Raw genomic sequence first — 17,824 nt, forward strand, 5'->3', positions numbered from 1 at the left:
CATTATTGCTTTTGGTAGGACATCTATTTAGAAATTAACTTAAATTGCACAAGCAACAACTTCTGCCTAGAGACTTTTAGGCAAATTTTTTGAGTGCATCATTGATCAAACCACATCTGTTATTGTCCTATTCTTCCTATCCGCCATCCCATTTTGCAATGGAGTGCATTTGGTTGTTAATTGGTGTTTAATACCATTTTTCATTAAAAACAAAATCATGACAAACAATTTACTTTGTGGCTCAATCAGTTCTCAAAATTTTAATTGAAATCCTATTTTGTTTCTCCACATAAAATTTAAATTTCTTAAATACATCACAAGCTTTAGATTTATTTTTTCAAAAAATAAACATATGTAATCAACAATATAAGTAACAAAATACCTGCCGACCACAATTGGAAGGAACCTTCATAGAACACATATCTAAATGAATCCACTCTAACAACTTCGTTGCTCTCAAAGAATTATATTTAGGAAAAGAATCTCTATGTTTCTTTCCTAAAACATAGGACTCAAACTTTCCTCGAACTATCAATAAATGGTAAATCCAAAACTAAATTTTTTTTTTTAGCACGAATTTTCAAGCTACCAAAATTCAAGTCCAAAGCGCATATGCCAAAACCAATTATCATAAAAAATAACTAAACTAAAGGAAGGTAAATTTCCACAATTGATGTTAAGCGGAAACAAAAGATTCCGAGTCATATTTACATTTGCTATTAGTCTGCCCTGACCATCATTGATAGTACAACTCCTATTGCAGATGTGCATGTCAAGAGTTGCGTTTAGATATTTGTCCCATACTCAACAAATTATGAAGTCTAGGAACATAAAATACATCCGAGATAAATTTTTAAGGTCCATCCTTCAAGTTTACAGATATTCTTCCCATACCCAAAACTAGCACCGTTGCATTATTTCCAAATTTTACTTTCAATCTGGATGACTCGTCTAACTCAAAAAATACCTTTCTTACCACATGTAATTGTTGCAGCCCAATCCACTGGTTCTATCGCTTTTCCTTTGCTCTGTAGCATGTGAATAATATTTTCTAATTTTTCTTCATCATTTTCTGCAACCTTTGCGTGATATTTCCCAAGATTATTTTCATTGTACCAACACTCCAATTTGTAATAACCATGGCAATAAACTTGAGATTTATCCCTTTTTGTTGAGTATTATGGTTGCATTCTTTCTTGAACCTGATATGTAATTTTTCCACCATTCTCAAATAGTTGATTTCTTTGGAATGATTTCAGTTGTTCGTGAGACCTATCCTTATCACCTTTATATTTACTGAAGTTGCAAGTCTTCCTCTACTCCAACTTGTAGTTTTTCATTTAACCACTGTTCATGGGCCTACGATATGCCAATAACTCTTCTAGCTTCATCACAGTCAAATCCTTAGATTCCTCAATTGCAGTCAGCCAGTCAAAATATATTCATACCGGATTGTAAAAGTCCAAAGGATTTTCTTCATAATATGAACATCCTTTTCCTTCTCGCCATGAGCTCTCATCTGATTGACAGCAACTAATGTCTTCGAAAAAAAAAATCAGAAATTGTTTTTGATTTATCCATCTGTAAAAGCTCGTACTCCGTTGTAGAGTTTGCTATTGAACCTTTTTAATTCTTTCAACACCTTAGTAAGACTTCAATAATGCATCACATGCCTCCTTTGCAGTTTTTGTGTGAACAACCTTCTAAAAAAATTGATGGATCAATTGCCCGAAAAATATATTGTGGCGCCTTTATACATTTTTGTCTGGCAATCAACACCATTTTCTGTTTTGTTGTTAGATTTGCTTCATCTTGCAACTCTCTCTAACCTTAATCTATAATATCCTAGAATTGAAAGAATACTTGTATCTGTATTCTCCAAGCTCAAAATATATTTTCCATTGAATCTTGGAATTGTAGACTGAATCAACACCATCTTGATTCTTGATTAACAGGCTCTAAATACTGACGTGGGATTCATAAAATTAATTCATCAAGGGTGAGTATTTCGTCAGAATAATTAGAAGCAATTTCTTCACTCACAGGAAGAATAGCTACCAATAATTATGCAAGCAGGTACATAAGACTCCTTAAATACCTAGTGTTTCCTACACACACCAGACTAAATATGGGAACCCATGTAACAAATAAAGACTTCTAGGCTTTCTACACTCAAGACTAAATATGGAACCCATATAATAAATAAGAAGAAACTTGGTTGATCTCCTACAAATATTCTGTTCAGCCTCAAGTTGGAAATATAGTGAGTGAAGAAGTCTAAATTTGCATGGAGAAAACACTAGTTTAATGAATGGAAATTCTTGTCTCTGTTTGTTAGTTTTCCACATCATCAGAACTGCAGAAACCTCAAAAAAAAAAAAAGAAGCTTGATTTAAACATTTTTTTTTATGGTTATTATCTCTGTAAGTTTTCTTGATGTCTAATTTAAAATCCTGCTGGAAGATTGTTATTAGCCTCTTAAAATAATGAGGGGTGCAATTGAATATTTTTGTGGCTACCTCTGTAAAATTATGTCAAAGGGTAATGCTGAAGGCCTTCCTTGACCATTGGGTTAATGGTGGGCAGTGAAACTAGTTCAAATGCCCCCTTTAACCTATTTTTTATTTTTCTACATTTTTTTGTTAAACCTGCCAGGTCAATACACACACACACACACACACACACACAATATCTATAGAAGTGGCTAGTTTAAAGAAAAATATAAGTAAGTTTCAGTCAATATTCTTTATTTTATCAGCTGTAGGCGTTCACTGGTATATGAAAGAATATGTGGAGCATTGTTTGTACCTATCATGTGTCATGGCTTGCTTACATTGTTAGCTCAAAACCTCATATCTTAAGATTTTAGTTTTAGGTAAAATGGTGATATAACATGGTGTCAACTTTGAAGCCATAGTTGCCGGGTGGTCCTGGGTACTAGTCTTGTTGCCTATGATTTTTAAAAATTGTCTTATCCCTTGTAATGAGGGTGTTGCTTGTTTATTTCTCCTCATGCAATTGGGCTGCATATGGGGGAAATGTTAACCCTTGAGTGCTTGATATACATTGTTCGCCCACAAGCTAACTGCTTAAGCTTTTACTAAAGTGAACCAATGATTTGCATCACCTTTTGTTTTCTTAAATTTCATTTCAGATCATTTACCATATCCAGGACTCTATTTGTTTTACACGTATTCATATTATCATTCGTAAATACATTGAATCACAGAAATTGAAGTTTCAATTTACATTCCCATGCAGTGAGGAGCTGAATCTTAATTTGACAGAAGCAGCATGGGTAAGCCAATGATACATTTGTGTGTGTGTGCATGTGAATTTTTATTTACTTTATATCTTAAGCATATTCTTCCAAGTATCTGAGAAAAATTGGAATTCTCTTCTTCATGTGAGGTTTTGTATGACTAGCACCATGATTTTTTAGCAGATCAGGGAACTAAACATGCAAGTGTAATACTTGTGCAAATTATTTTATTTCTCGAGTACCTGCAAAGTTTATGCTTACATATTATCATGTGCAAATTATTTTTTTCCCTAGATCCCTGATGGCGTGGGAACCTTGTGCACTAGGTGTTACATTTATATTATTATCATGTGCATTTGTTGTGTTCTCCTCAATATGTTTGTGAAAGTTTTGAAAATAATAAAAAGTTAATGGCTTTCAAGTGCAACCATCTTGTAAAGAGTTCATTTTCTCGTCACTTATGTGTATATGGGTGTGTGTCTTCATTTCAGGTTTCTGTTCTTCCCCCGTTGGCTTCAATCTTTGTGACCAGCATTGCGGCACAATTTGCTGACAACTTGATTGCCAATGGAGTTGATACCACAATGGTATGGAGATCATGGATGCATTTTTATCGTTATTTATCTTTTTCATCTTTTCATGGATATATTTTGGTGATTATTTTTCATATTTTAAATGAGGATAAAACATTAAATTTTTTCATTGATTACTGAAACATGCTTTTTCAACTAAAATGGCCCTGACATTGTGATTCTTAAAGAGTCTAGCCTTCAAATTTAATTTTAATTCTCAAGATGACGGTGGAATTGTAGCCTTGTAAAGCTTTATTATTTTACAGAATCCTTTCTATAAACCGTGTTACTGTTATCATTCAAGCCAAGAGGGTTCTTAGATGTGGGGTGGTCTAGATGTGATCCTAAGATTCGGCTCTGAAGACTCAAACCTCTGTGCTTGTACTTTACAGCCTACCGGTTTTACCATTGCAGCATATGGTAATACGAGTTAAACCCCACAAATCAACTATAAAAGAAAGTGAAGGAAATGCTAAAGAGTGGAGCTGCAAATTGTTGGTGTAAAATATAGATATCATGTGTTGGTAGTTGGTACAAGATTCTTTTTTATAAATTACAAATTTGTTATACTCATGTGTATATAATTTATCAAATCACTGCTCACATGAGCTTACTATGATTGGCCCAATACCAGGCATACTATGATAGAGATGAACTACATGGAGGCACCATTGATCTGTGGCCCAATGGATCCCACATGGACTTGCTGATGGTTTCATGTAGAGTCCTGTCTGCTCAGGAGAGAGGACCTGGGGAAATGCATATGTTAGCTGTTCTTTTTAATAGATAGAAAGACACATGAATAATAGCATCTTCACAAATGTGTTGATCATGATGGTATCAATTCAAGCAATCTACCCTGGACCTTAAAAAAAAAAAAAGGGAAAAGAAACAGAAATTGAGATATAATTGATTACATCGGTTATTAGTTTCTCTGATAAGCTAACGAGCTATTATATTTTATCCAAGTTCAATTTTTCACATTAATTTATATTCACAGAATTTTTTTTTTTTTAAATTCATTTTCCATCATACATGCTGGTTTTGGTCCAGTCTAAGCTTCCATGATAATAACTTCCTTGTTACATATAAAGTTATTGTTTCAATTATCATTCATTGACTTGGAGGTTGGCAATTATCCATATTAATAGCAACTTGTATTCTTAAAAATGTTTACCCAATTTTTGTGTGCTTAGGTGCGAAAGATTTGCCAAACAATTGCCTTTTTGTCTCCTGCAGTCTGCATGACTCTTTCCTCTGTGGATCTAGGATTACAACCTTGGGAAATTGTGGGGATTCTGACAGGTGGCTTAGCTCTTTCTAGCTTTGCCTTGTCAGGTAGCCAGTGATTCAAAGTTGATACTTGATTGTTTATGAAACGCAATAGAAGTGTAACATTAATTTTCCTTATATTTGCTACCGTAAATTCTTTTATTTGTTTTTTATGCAGGACTCTATTGTACCCATCAGGATATGTCACCTGAATATGCAAGTGTACTTTTGGTATGATATTTATATTGCATCCAACTATTAGCTGTCAAAGTATTGTGTGAATGGCTGAATGGTTTGGCCCTGAGTTGTGTATATTATATATAGACTTTACAAGAATGCTATACATGGAAAGTAAATAAGTTCTAGCATGATTCTAGCCCAATACATGTAAACTATAATATGTCAAGCCCTATACATGTAAACTAAATATATACTAACTGTACAAAATAATGAATGGAGAAATAAGGAAATAATTGTGGGTTGAAATAAGGAAAGAAATCTTTTGCTGTTTGCTGTTCCATTGACAGCCCCCCTCAAATTGATGCAGGTTGATCAACAAGCATCAATTTGCTACTTAGGAAGCAATGTCGATGACGAGTGAGAGCCTTGGTGAAGATATTAGAAATTTGTAATTTAGTGGAAATATGTGGAAGAGTGATAACACGAGCTTCAAATGCTTCACGGATAGAGTGACAATCGACTTCAATATGCTTTGTGTGTTCATGATTGACAAGATTGGCCGTGATCTAGATAGCACTCGTATTATCGGCATGTAGAGGTGTAGGATTGGTCTCGGCAAAATATAGCTCAACAAGCAAACCTCGAAGTCAAATAATTTCTAAACAAGCAAGAGACATCGCTTGGTATTCAGATTCCGTCTATGACTAAGAACTCTGTCTTGCTTCTTACTCTTCCAAGAGATCAATGCATCACCTAAGAACGCTCAACAACCAGTGATGGAGCAACGTGTATCCGCACAACCAGCCCAATTAGCATTGCTAATAAGCAGCAAGGCGAGTAGAATTGCCTGCAAGGAAGAATAAACTACGGGCAGAAGTGCCTTGAACATAGCGTATGATCCTACAGACAGCAGCCAAATGAAATGACGAGGAGTCTGAAGAAACTAGTTGACTTGCTGTACAACAAAAGAAATGTCCGGTCTAGTAATGGTGAGAGAGACAAGACTACACACCAACTTTTGGTATAAACTGGGATCAGCAAGTAAGTCACCCTCCTCTTTGCGAAGCTTGATATTTAATTCCATGGGAGTATCAACAGAAGTACCCTCCTGAAGGCCAGCTGTAGCCACCAAGTCACTAGCATACTTATGTTGATTGAGTGAAATACTAGAGGAACTACGATTCACCTCAAGACCAAGAAAATATGTGAGAGACCCAAGATCTTTCATATGAAAGGACTCTGAGAGATGAGTCTTGAGCTGAGCAAGTAAATCAAAATTGGAACCAGTAATCACAATATCATTAACATAAACCAAAAGAACAACAATACCCATGTTTGATTTTTGAAGAAACAATGAAGTGTCATACTTGCTCTGCTTGAATGAAAATTGTAATAAAGTGGTGCGGAATTTATCAAATCAAGCACTCGAAGCTTGTTTAAGACCATAAAGAGAACGACAAAGCTTACACACATGTGAGGTCGGAGGGGGAAACAAGCCCGGAGGTGGCTTCATATAAATACACTCTTTAAGATCCCCGCGAAGAAAAACATTCTTGACATCCATTTGATGTAGTGGCCAATTACTAGAACCAGCAATAGCTAGAATTGTACGAACAGTAGTCATCTTAGCCACAGGAGCAAAGGTCTCTCATAATTGACACCATATTCCTGATTATTCCCAAGTGCAACAAGGTGAGCTTTGTAACGATCCAAACTTCCATCATATCGGACCTTGACTGAGTAAACCCATTTACAACCTAGAGGAACAATGGTGGGAGGACAAGGCTCAATGTCCTAGGTGTGATTGGCCTCTAGAGCAGCAATTTCTTCGTGCATAGCTTGTCGCCAACAATCATGCTTTTGGCAGCATGTGAGTAGGATGTGGGAATATCTAAATTAGAAAATGCAACAATAAGAGCTGAAACAAAATTTCTAGAACTAGAAGCGGGAAACCCATACCTATCTGGGGGTACAGACACTCGAGAAGAGCGACGTACCAAAGGCTCTGGAGGTGCTGCGACTGACTGAATCTGGAGCGTGGTAGGATCAAATATCGGATGAGCCACCAGAAGAGACTGTGGGCGGGAGCGTCGTGTATACACAATACCTGGTTTAAAACGAGAACTGACTTGATGAGGATCTGAGAATTGCTCCTCGAAGGAGGGGAGAATCACAGTAGAAGAGGAGGGTACAGAGGATACAGGAAAGAAATGTTGATTTTCAAAGAAAATAACATTCCTAGAAATGCGTGTATGATGTAATGTAGGATCATAGCAAATAAATCCCTTTTGACGCACATTATATCCCAAGAATGCACATTGGACAGATTGAGCAGATAATTTATGTCGCTCATGAGGAGGTAAATGAACAAAACATACACAAATGAAGGTACGAAGGTTATCGTAACTAGGTTGCTTAGCAAATAAGTGAAAATAGGGAGACTCCATGAGTAGGACTTGAGAAGGTAAACGATTAATCAAGTAGCAGTTTTTAGAGCCTCAACCCAGAACAAGGATGGAACAGAAGATTCCAGTAAGAGAGTACATACCACATCTAGGAGATGATGATTTTTGCATTCGACTACTCCATTCGGTTGGGAAGTAGCGGGACATGAACGTTGATGAATAATACCTTTAAAAGTAAAAAATGCTTGAAACTTAGTAGACAAATATTCACCACTGAAATCTGTGCGTAATGTCTTAATAGACGCAGAAAATTGATTGTCAACATATGCTAAAAACTCAATGAAAGTACGAAAAACCTCAGTTTTAGAGTGAAGAAAGTAGACCCAAGTAAATCTGTTATGATCATCAATGAAAGTCACATAGTATTTAAATTTTTCATGTGAACTAATCGGGGAAGGTCCCCAAACATCACTATGGATAACATCAAAGCATTGAGAAGCTCTACTAGCATGCAAAGGGAAGGGAAGAGTTTTGCTTTTACCAAATTTGCAAGGAACACCCTCAAGAGATAAAGAACGTTCTTTATTACCAAGTAAATCAGAGTTCAATACATGAGATAAGATCCGAGTATTAAGATTGCCTAAACGATGATGCCACACTATACTAAGATCTGAAACATTATTACAAGCAAAAGACTTAATAGAAGAAACTGGAGAAAGTGGTGGAACAGGCAAAAGTAGTGGGAACAAGCGCCCCACTTTAGGCCCCTTCGCAATAGGCTTCCACGTTACTTGGTCCTGCACAACACAACCATCACCGGAAAAATTAACAGCACAATTGTTATCAACTAATTAAACAATAGAAATAAGATTTGTGGAAAGCTGAGGAGCAAGAAACACATAAGTAAACTTAGAAGAGGCATCTCTAACAACAGCTATTGGCAAAGAACTGCCATTGGCAGTCTGAATAGCAGATTTGACCAGCGTAGGGCTGAACATGACATAGTGTAGTAGGATTATTTGTCATGTGATTAAAGGCACCCGAGTCCACATACCAGAGTTTAGTAGAATTGTTACCTTGGAGCCCCATTGTTGATAATGCCGAAATTAGCATCTGTTGCACCATTTCGGGTGTACAGTAATTTGCTGTAGGAGGTGCAAGAACAGAGGAGTCACTTGAAAAAGAGCCAGGGACTGCAAAAGTCACTGTGGGGGGTACAATAACAGAAGTCTGTAATGCCTGGGCCTGACGATTTTGTCGGCAGATACGCCAATATTTGATAATGTGACCCTTCTTCTTGCAATAAGAGCAGTATTTCTTGAACAATTAGCAGCGATATGCCCAAATTCTTTGCAGCAAAAACACTGCAAGGTGCTAGAATGCGTAGATGGTCCTTGTCATTAAGCAGCATAAGCCACAGGGTTGGACCCTGAACTACCATGAGATTGTGCCAGAGTAACTTGAGTACTAAGTCGTTCTTCACGAAGTAATTCACCAAAACAAACATCAATAGAAGGAACAGGAGAGCGATTCAGCAGAGAAGAGCGAACAGATTCATACTCGGGGCGGAGTTTCATAAGAAACTGATCACGACGACTAGTCTCGTGAAGACGTTGAATAATGGAAAGAGAGGCAACAGGAACATCCGCGATAACCAAATCAGAATATTTGTTCCAAAGAGTTAGAAACGCCGAATAATAGTCTTGGATGGAGCGATTGTCATGTTGAAACATGGCAATTGCATGCTCTAACTGAAAACGACGGGCACCGTTATCTTGATGATATATTGTTTTTAAGTAAGTCCACATGGATTGAGCGGTGCGATAAGGTCGCAAGTTGGGGACCATATGTGGCTGAACCAAGCCAAGAAGCCAAAACATAATCCGAGCATCAAGCACAGCCCATGAAGGACAAGCCGCTGAATCCTTGGCATCAAACACAGCCCATGAAGGACAAGCCGCTAAATCTTTGGCTTTATCAAGATTGGGTGCACAATCTGTGCCATCAATATGACCCCAAAGATCTTTTCGCTTCAGGAAAAGTTCAAATTGAAAAGTCAATGTAGAATAATTGTTGCCTATAAACTTGGCACACATAGGTGCAGAGTCTATGCTAAATAAAGGAGAAAATTGAGAAGCCCAAAAAAAACAGACTGCCGAAAGAAAAATACTACCAGAAAATCCAGAAGCCCAAAAATAGATCAATGCAGGTACAAAGAAAACCAAGATCAACTTGCTGGCACTAAAAAATAAATCTTGAACCAAGAAACCTGCTGTGCCGAGAATCACAAGGACAGAGAAGCACGAGAAACAGCAATAGAAAGGACCAAGATCCTGCACTGAAAAATAAATCTTGAACTAAGAAACCTGCTGTGCTAAGAATCACAAGGACAGAGAAGCACCAGAAACAGCAACCAAAAGCTGTTCCATTCGACCTGCCTGCACTAAAAATAAATTGCAAACCAAGAAACCTGTCGTGCCAAGAATCACAAGGACAGAGAAGCGCCGGAACCGCAACAGAAAGCTGTTCTGACAGCCACTCAGCCACAGAAATACCGAAAAACAGAGAACCAAAAAATTGTAGAAGAGAATAGAACCACAACAGCCACAAAAACGAGAGACACCTCCGAAACCGAGAAGGCAAAAAAAACAAAATTTGAAGGGAAAAAAATTAGCAGTCGGCAGGCTCTGATACCATTTCAAAGTATTGTGTGAATGACTTAATGGTTTGGCCTTAAGTTATGCATATTATATATAGACTTTACAAGAATGCTATACATGGAAAGTAAATAAGTTCTAGCATGATTCTAGCTCTATACATGTAAACTATAATCTGTCAAGCCCTATACATGTCAACTAAATATATACGAACTGTACAAAATAATGAATGGAGAAAGAAGGAAATAATTGTGGGTTGAAATAAGGAAAGAAATCTTTTGCTGTTTGCTGTTCCGTTGACATTAGCAGCCCATGATGAGCGATGTTGGATGTTCACTGCTTGCTTAATGAATCTCATGTTCCTCATCCCTTCTAGAGTTGCACTCAACAACTCTTTTTTGGTTCATATGTTAGCATTGTTATTTGTCTGCAATGTTAACCATGGATATATGAAAATTTTATTTCCTTCTAGTGCAAAAGCAGAACATCTGAAATTTGCGACTCCATTACTGTTCTGAACTCTATGCTATCCTTTTTCAGCACTTCTTGATGGGCCATTGCTCGTTGTCCGAAGCACTATGATCAGGGTTTTATTATAGTGTGAATTTTGCTCTAGTAATAAATCAATTGAATGTGATCCATTTTGCAACTTTTTGACAGTAGTATGCAAACCATAACAAATTGGTGATTGTTACTTTGAAACTTTGTAGACTTCTACAAACAATTAACCATTTGAGTTTCAGCTTCCTACTCAAAGCTCCAGTTCATGACAATAAGATTCTGAATCTGAGTAGAGTAGCGGTGCACTTCATGAATGGTTTGAGGAAAGTTCAGGGTTGAGTGGATAGTATTGAATGGGAAACACTGACTTTATTTATCTAGTATTTGTCCTATTGGATGTTGGATGTCAGGTGTTGTTAGTCAGCTATGTCAATCCATTCATCTTCATTAAAGTTTCCAGCCATGTTTTTGCATTTGATTTGCTTTACACAAAGAAATATGAGTTTCCATATATTCCACTGTTATACCAAAATGATTTTTGAAAGTTTCTACTCAGGGTATTACCAACACTGTAGGGGCAGTGCCTGGAATTGTAGGGGTTGCTCTCACAGGTTATCTTCTTGATTCAACTCATTCGTGGAGTGTAAGTTACTATCCTTGAAGGGTTATTTCTCTATTGTTTACTCATGTTCTTTCTGTAATTAACTATTCTTGTGTTATTTTAAAATTTAAAACTTTTTCTGTGTAGATATCATTATTTGCGCCATCAATCTTCTTCTACTCAACTGGAACAATAGTATGGTTGATGTTTGCCAGCAGTAAGCCCCAAACCTTTTCCAAGAATTGATCATATTATTATGGTCCGGATTGATTGTCCTGAATGAAGCTCTGAAATTGAAACGGACTTCACACAGTGCATGACCGATCTGAATTCTTCGACAATGCCGGATGAAAATTTTTCTCAGCAATCAAGATTCTTTAGTTGCATATGTACACATGAAAATAGCATTTGTAAATTCCCAAGTACAATTATACAGAATATAATTTTGTATATCTATAGTAATTGGTGTTGCATTCTCAAATGCAATTGGCTTGATGTAATATAATTGTTTGCATATTTTGACTATTTTGTGTTGGTTGGGGCTAACAATTCATGCACTTGTTAGAGAGTTGTTTTGAAGACAAAATGTTATAATAGAGTTCTGAAAAGTCAAGAAAATGTCTCACCAACCATCTATACTCTATCCTTGAGTTGCTGTTGCTATCAATTCAAGCAAGGACCGCAAAGATTTCCTTAATTTAAGTTTTTTTTTCTTTCTTCTTTTATGGTAGTTAAGATGGTGTCCTCAGTCCATGTATATTCCTTTGCAGCCTGTCATTTGGTAAATGTCATGATATGCAGACCAGAAACTGACTTTTCGAGCTGACGATAAGCTGTTAAGTTTGGGCTGTACTTTCCTCTCATGACATGGCCACCATTTTCATTGATTCCTTTGTATCTTTACAGAACTTGGACTTGTTTCTAAAGAAAAACATCTAGGTGGTTTCTAACCAAAAAATTTGCATTTTATTTCTTGTAAAACAAAAATGAAAAATTTGCATTGTATTCTGTTTCTTTATAGACCAAATATCCATGTGGATCTGCTTCAGTTCCCTACTGGCCCTACCCTATCTGCAAGCATGGAGAACAATATTTGGCAGGTGAACAAATGAAATAGAGAAAGGTGCGATCTTTATGGGAGTCAATGGATTTACATGTTGAGGCTGCAAGGCAGGTATGTTCCCAAATGCATCTACAGTTAAAATTTTTCCATTAAGCAGCATGGTTTGGCTGTGTAAATTCCTATCCTTCGCTGTTAGATGGTATTCCTCTCTTGTGTATCTTCTTCCATGTTCTTGTTTCAATGTCCATGTGTGAGTAACATTGGCCTGAACGGTAGTGTTGCCATCTAGGTTGAGCAATAGTAATGTGATCCCTTTCTGCAAGAAAGAATGTGATCAGTCACAGGAAAAATAGCTGTCTGTTTTTGGCTGATTAGGAAGTTTGGATCTGCTTACAGATTGTTTAGCACAATGAGTGTATGCACGTATTTTATCTGTCCCATTAAAGCTGGTTGCCAAAACCCTTCTTCCCATCAATCGGTGCCATAGAAGAGCACTGAAAAGGTGAAAGCAAAATGTGAAATACAAATATCTGCAGCAGGTAATGATAACAGTTGTATATAACAGCTGCGGTTTTTTTTTTAAAAAGCTTGTGGGGACATAAGTTGCTAATTTAGTCCCATTGGAGTGTGACTGCTGAACAACAGGTCACAAATCTATTTTTCTCATGAATTTGTCATTAATCAGGATAACTTTTCATTTCTGATTTATTTATTTTTAGAAGAAAATGAACCTGAAACACATTAAAAACTGGGTTCCTTAATAGGAAACACTCAATATCTTGTGCATTATGGATAACTTCTTTCCTAAACTATTCTATTAGCCACTTTATGTTAAATAAATTGAAGAAATGTGTTGCAGATGAGCAGCCAAAAAAATAAATAAATAATGATTATGATAAAAAAATAATTTTGTGATTCTCTGATTAGGGCTGTGTAATGTGGAAAGTTGATCATCATTAACCTGTAATAGTCTGGATTTGGTACAAACGTAGTTGTATTGAGTAAACCATAGTTTCCCCCAATCAATGTCTGTCTGCAGTATGTTTTTGTATCGTGAGCTGATGCCATTCCAAGCTGGTCCAAATACCTGTTGGTCATGCCCAAAAGAACATTACTCACTACCAAAGCAATCAAAGAAAGCCAAAGAAATCCATCATAGAAAAGGATAAGTTACCAGAAACTGAACACAAAAGCGTTGGTTACTCTATCATGGCCGCTGTTGTAAGCCCCTCCTGCCTCACCAACCCAAGCCTTTGTGTTAGTTTTAGATTTCTTGAGAATGTTTCGGAGATTGTTGAATGTATCAGCTTCGCGATCAAGGTACGATGGATCAAGAATCCTTCCAATGAGATGCTCATCGACTCCTGTGAACAAAATTAACAAAATCAAATACAACTCGAACTGAGATTATTATGAGATTCGAGTCTTGAAATAGTGCAAAAGTTTGGTTACCTGCACCGAGATTATATATGTGGCGAGTGACCACATCTAGGGATTTACTTGTTTTATTTATGAATTCTTCGAACCAGTCTGAAGAACCATCATCAAAGAATCCTCCAGGCCCTATGACTAATGGCTTGTGTTTAGAATCTTTGTAGATATCTTGCACAAGCTTCTTAAGAGAGATTGTATCAGAAGCATACTGATTTGCTGCAATGCTTGTTCCAATTCCACCACCACTCAGCTCATTTCCTGACAAAGGGCAAAGAGAGAAACTTTTACCTCGTGTTCTTATTCTGGGTGTGTTTTTCAAAAGCAACATGTACAAGTACTCTTACCTAGCTCCCAACCATGAATGGTGTATCCCTTCTTATGGGTATAATGCATAAAACCTCTAGCATTGCTGGAGTCCCAAGCTCCGGCCGTGGAGCCATCGGACTGTATTGATCTTCCGGTGAGAGCATTTAACCCGAAAACAACCAAAGCCCTGCAGAGGAATTACAAAACTGAGTCAATCTGCAGAAACAGAGACAACCCTCCCCCCCAATCACCACCAACGAGAGCAAGAAATTTGTGTTACCTTGATTTGTTGAAGAAGTAATTCAGTTCATCCCATCTATGAATGGGCAAGCACCCTTGGGTGAAGCCAAACATGGCGGACTCATTTTTGGAAAATGGAGTGCAGGGTTGTCTGCCATCTTCACTCTGATATATGACTTTATCTTGCAGAGTGCCACCTAACCTGATCTTCAGTGGCGAAAAAGCTGCACCATTATTTCAATTGAGGAAAGGAAACTGCATTTAGCACTAAAAATGTACAACTAGTAACGGTCATGTTTAGTTTGCTGGTAGAATGAGAGTATGAAAGGAATGGAGTTAAAATTGAATTCAAAGTATGATAAAATCAAACGATAAATTCTATTCCATTCCCTTCAATGTCATTTCATTTTCCTCCAGACCAAAGATGTAAGTAATAAGGGGAGAAAACTGTGATTTGAGGAGTAAATTGCACAATAAATGGGTTCGTACCTTTTACAGCATTTAATAAGATAGTGTTGCTTAGATCCTACACAAAAGAAAGAACAATGTTAAGAAACAAATCTCAGTAAAAATTGAGAAAACAAAAATGAAGACAAAACACAGAATATCAAGGTTGACCAGAGAAGCTACATACATACATATATAATGCACAGAATGCCAAGAAACGTTTTTAGTTTTTATGTGTATATATATATATATATATATATATATATATATATATATATATATAAATATTTTTGGAGAACAAAAAAAATTTTGAAAAGCAACAGGGTCCCGTAAAATTTTAACACAAAAATCCTACTAAAATAGGATGGAAACTTTTTTTTTTCTTTTTTTCTTTTTACTTGGCAGAAAAGAAATAGACCATGTTTATTAAAATAAAAAGGACATGAAAGATAAATAAATACATAAATTAAATAACAAAGTACATTCTCTGCCAATTGAAAAAATATGTTAACCCAATCAGTAGTGTCTGCAGAAAAGGTGAGTTCATCCCATTTCCCCCCTAGCAACAAATACCATTATAACATTTAGTTCTGAAATCTTTAAAGAAATCGTAGATTAAAAGTGACTAAGTGGTGATTATGTTATTTCCCAATTTACTTTTCTCGTATTTCAAAACATTTCTGATATACCAAAAGAAAGAAAAAAAAGGGACAGAAAAGGAAGAAGAAGATGGAGAGAGAGAGAGAAAGAGAGAACCAGGTTGAGGAGAGAGGCATGACCCCAGCTGCAATGGCCATAGTCACATTTCTGATCAGGCCACCAATCCAAAGTGGCACAAATGAAGTTCTTGTCTGTTCTTCCAATGGGAACCTTCCCATGGATCACAACTGTCCCTTCAACACTTCCATTCACCTCCTCTGCTCCATTTGCACTAACCACGAAACCCCAACTCAAAAAAAACACCCAAATACACAACCCCATCCTCCAAATCCCAAAACTCATTTTCAGATTCACCCAAACACCCCCTCGAGATCTGAATTCTCCGTCTGCTAATTTGCCCACATGGGCTAACACAAAACAGAACAGAACAGAGCAAGCTAGCCCCTGAACACCTCTCAGAGACAGAGGAAGCTTTTATAGGACCAAAAAGCAGACCCAATTAGCAATCACCCAACCCAGATAAACAAACACGAAGATATGAAGAAGCCATTGATGTTTGGAGGTGGGAAAGGGAATAAAAAATATGGTAGTGTTTACAGATTTTAATAAGGAATTGTTTGTTGAAAGTGGGCCATGGCTTTGCTTCCACCGAGGTGGAGAGAAATGTTGCTGACCAGAAAGGGAGAGTGAAAAATAAGCACTCTTACAAGATGCAGCTGAGGCAGAGGAACTCCATCTGCTGTAAATACTAAAAACTGTTGGTCATGTGAAAAAAAATTAGCTGTTCATTAGGAGAAAATATTGGATATCAATAGTTATACGACAGTTGTAAAGTAGAGATTCATAAAATTTTCAAGATAGTGTCTAACTAAATATTAGGGTGTATAGTCATTGTGACAACCAACTAAATATTACGCGTATAGGTAACAACTAGTTGGTACTTAAAATTTTCTCTAAAAGGGAGATAGGAAATTAATTATATTTTCTTAAGTATATCATAATTTATCTTTTAAAGAAAGAGGGAAATATTGCTAATGATATGTTAGCTCTTTTTTCATTTAATTAAGGTTTTATTTTATTATTTAATACGAAATTATCAAAAAGCAAAAGTCTTTGTTGAGTGTTTGACAAAAAAGAAATTATGAATTGGCATTAGAAAATAAGAGGAAGGGTATCTTTAGAAAGACATAAGAAGCCCATTTTTTGACATTTAAAAAAAGAATATTTCTTGGTTTTCAAAGGGTAAAAGGAGATATATTTTGATTTTTAAATGCAAAAAAATTATAATTTTTAACATTTAAAAATGAATATTTCTTGGGTTTCAAAGGCTAAAAAGAGATATATTTTGATTTTTAAATGTAAAAACATATAATTTTAAAGTATGACGGTCGTGCTATTACTTTCTCGTGTTTTCTGCATGTACATTTTCATGTGAACTTGATCCCACTTGCAAGAGGGGATATAATGTGACGCTACGCTCATAATTAATCGATAGTAGTCAGTATTTCTTTTTCATAAATCGCAAGTAGGCAAACAATTCAAAATGAACTTTTCTTGCATTGTGATTGATATAGGATGAAAGATTTTGCAATAATAAAAAAGGTAAATTAGTAATGATATAATTGAGAACTAAAAAAGAAGGTAAATAACTCTGAATATCCTTAAATATCTTAAACTTGAAAATCAGGGTCCGTTCTCGTTTCTCCTCTCAATATTTTTGGGACACTCCTCGATTCAAATTGAATCATGAATTTTATTTTTCAATTCAAGTCCTCAATCCTACTTTTGCATGCCAATCAATCTATTTATTTAGGATTCGAAGCTCCCATATTTTTTCAAAAAAATAAAAAAGCATTGAATTCCAAATTTGCATCTAAAAATGAAATTTTTTTTAGTTGTGTTTAGCATCTTCTCTGTAAAACTCCATAATTTTCCAAAATAAAAAATCCATTTTATTTCTTAAATTCTTTTATTTTCCACTTAAAATGTCAAAAACACCTTAAATTTAATTTATTTTCCCATTAACTCTTTAGACACCCCATTTTATCCGGGAGCCAAATATAACAAGAGTGCATTTTATATTACACTGTTTGTACAAATACACTAGAGAAAAAGACTCAAAAGAAGAAATATATCAGAAAAATGCAAAAAAAATACATACAAGAAAAACACAAAACAATTGATACAACAGAAATAAATGCAAAAGGGGGAGAAGGCAGGAGTC

General features: G+C 36.1%; 2 protein-coding genes across 2 annotated transcripts in view; one reads left to right on the top strand and one right to left on the bottom strand.

Moving 5' to 3' along the window:
- LOC131158181 (probable anion transporter 6, chloroplastic) overlaps nucleotides 1-11,975 on the top strand; it is a 49,405-nt gene extending 37,430 nt beyond the window's left edge. The window contains exons 10-15 of the mRNA XM_058112855.1: nucleotides 3,262-3,298; nucleotides 3,754-3,849; nucleotides 5,031-5,172; nucleotides 5,285-5,337; nucleotides 11,406-11,492; nucleotides 11,598-11,975. Of these exons, the coding sequence (XP_057968838.1) occupies nucleotides 3,262-3,298; nucleotides 3,754-3,849; nucleotides 5,031-5,172; nucleotides 5,285-5,337; nucleotides 11,406-11,492; nucleotides 11,598-11,696 (514 nt within the window). The 3' untranslated portion in view covers nucleotides 11,697-11,975. The remainder of the gene's footprint in view (nucleotides 1-3,261; nucleotides 3,299-3,753; nucleotides 3,850-5,030; nucleotides 5,173-5,284; nucleotides 5,338-11,405; nucleotides 11,493-11,597) is intronic.
- A 418-nt stretch (nucleotides 11,976-12,393) lies between these two features.
- Nucleotides 12,394-16,185, bottom strand: LOC131158182 (heparanase-like protein 3). Its single transcript, XM_058112856.1, has 9 exons — nucleotides 15,697-16,185; nucleotides 14,983-15,019; nucleotides 14,534-14,717; nucleotides 14,292-14,440; nucleotides 13,966-14,205; nucleotides 13,688-13,877; nucleotides 13,475-13,600; nucleotides 12,908-13,007; nucleotides 12,394-12,829 (listed from the first exon to the last, which is right to left on the bottom strand). The coding sequence occupies exons 1-9, from the start codon at nucleotides 15,940-15,942 to the stop codon at nucleotides 12,518-12,520; spliced, it is 1,584 nt and encodes a 527-aa protein (XP_057968839.1). The 5' UTR covers nucleotides 15,943-16,185; the 3' UTR covers nucleotides 12,394-12,517.
- Between the last annotated feature and the right edge of the window lie 1,639 nt (nucleotides 16,186-17,824).

This window comes from Malania oleifera, chromosome 6 (assembly GCF_029873635.1).
Source record: "Malania oleifera isolate guangnan ecotype guangnan chromosome 6, ASM2987363v1, whole genome shotgun sequence".
Lineage (NCBI taxonomy): Eukaryota > Viridiplantae > Streptophyta > Magnoliopsida > Santalales > Ximeniaceae > Malania > Malania oleifera.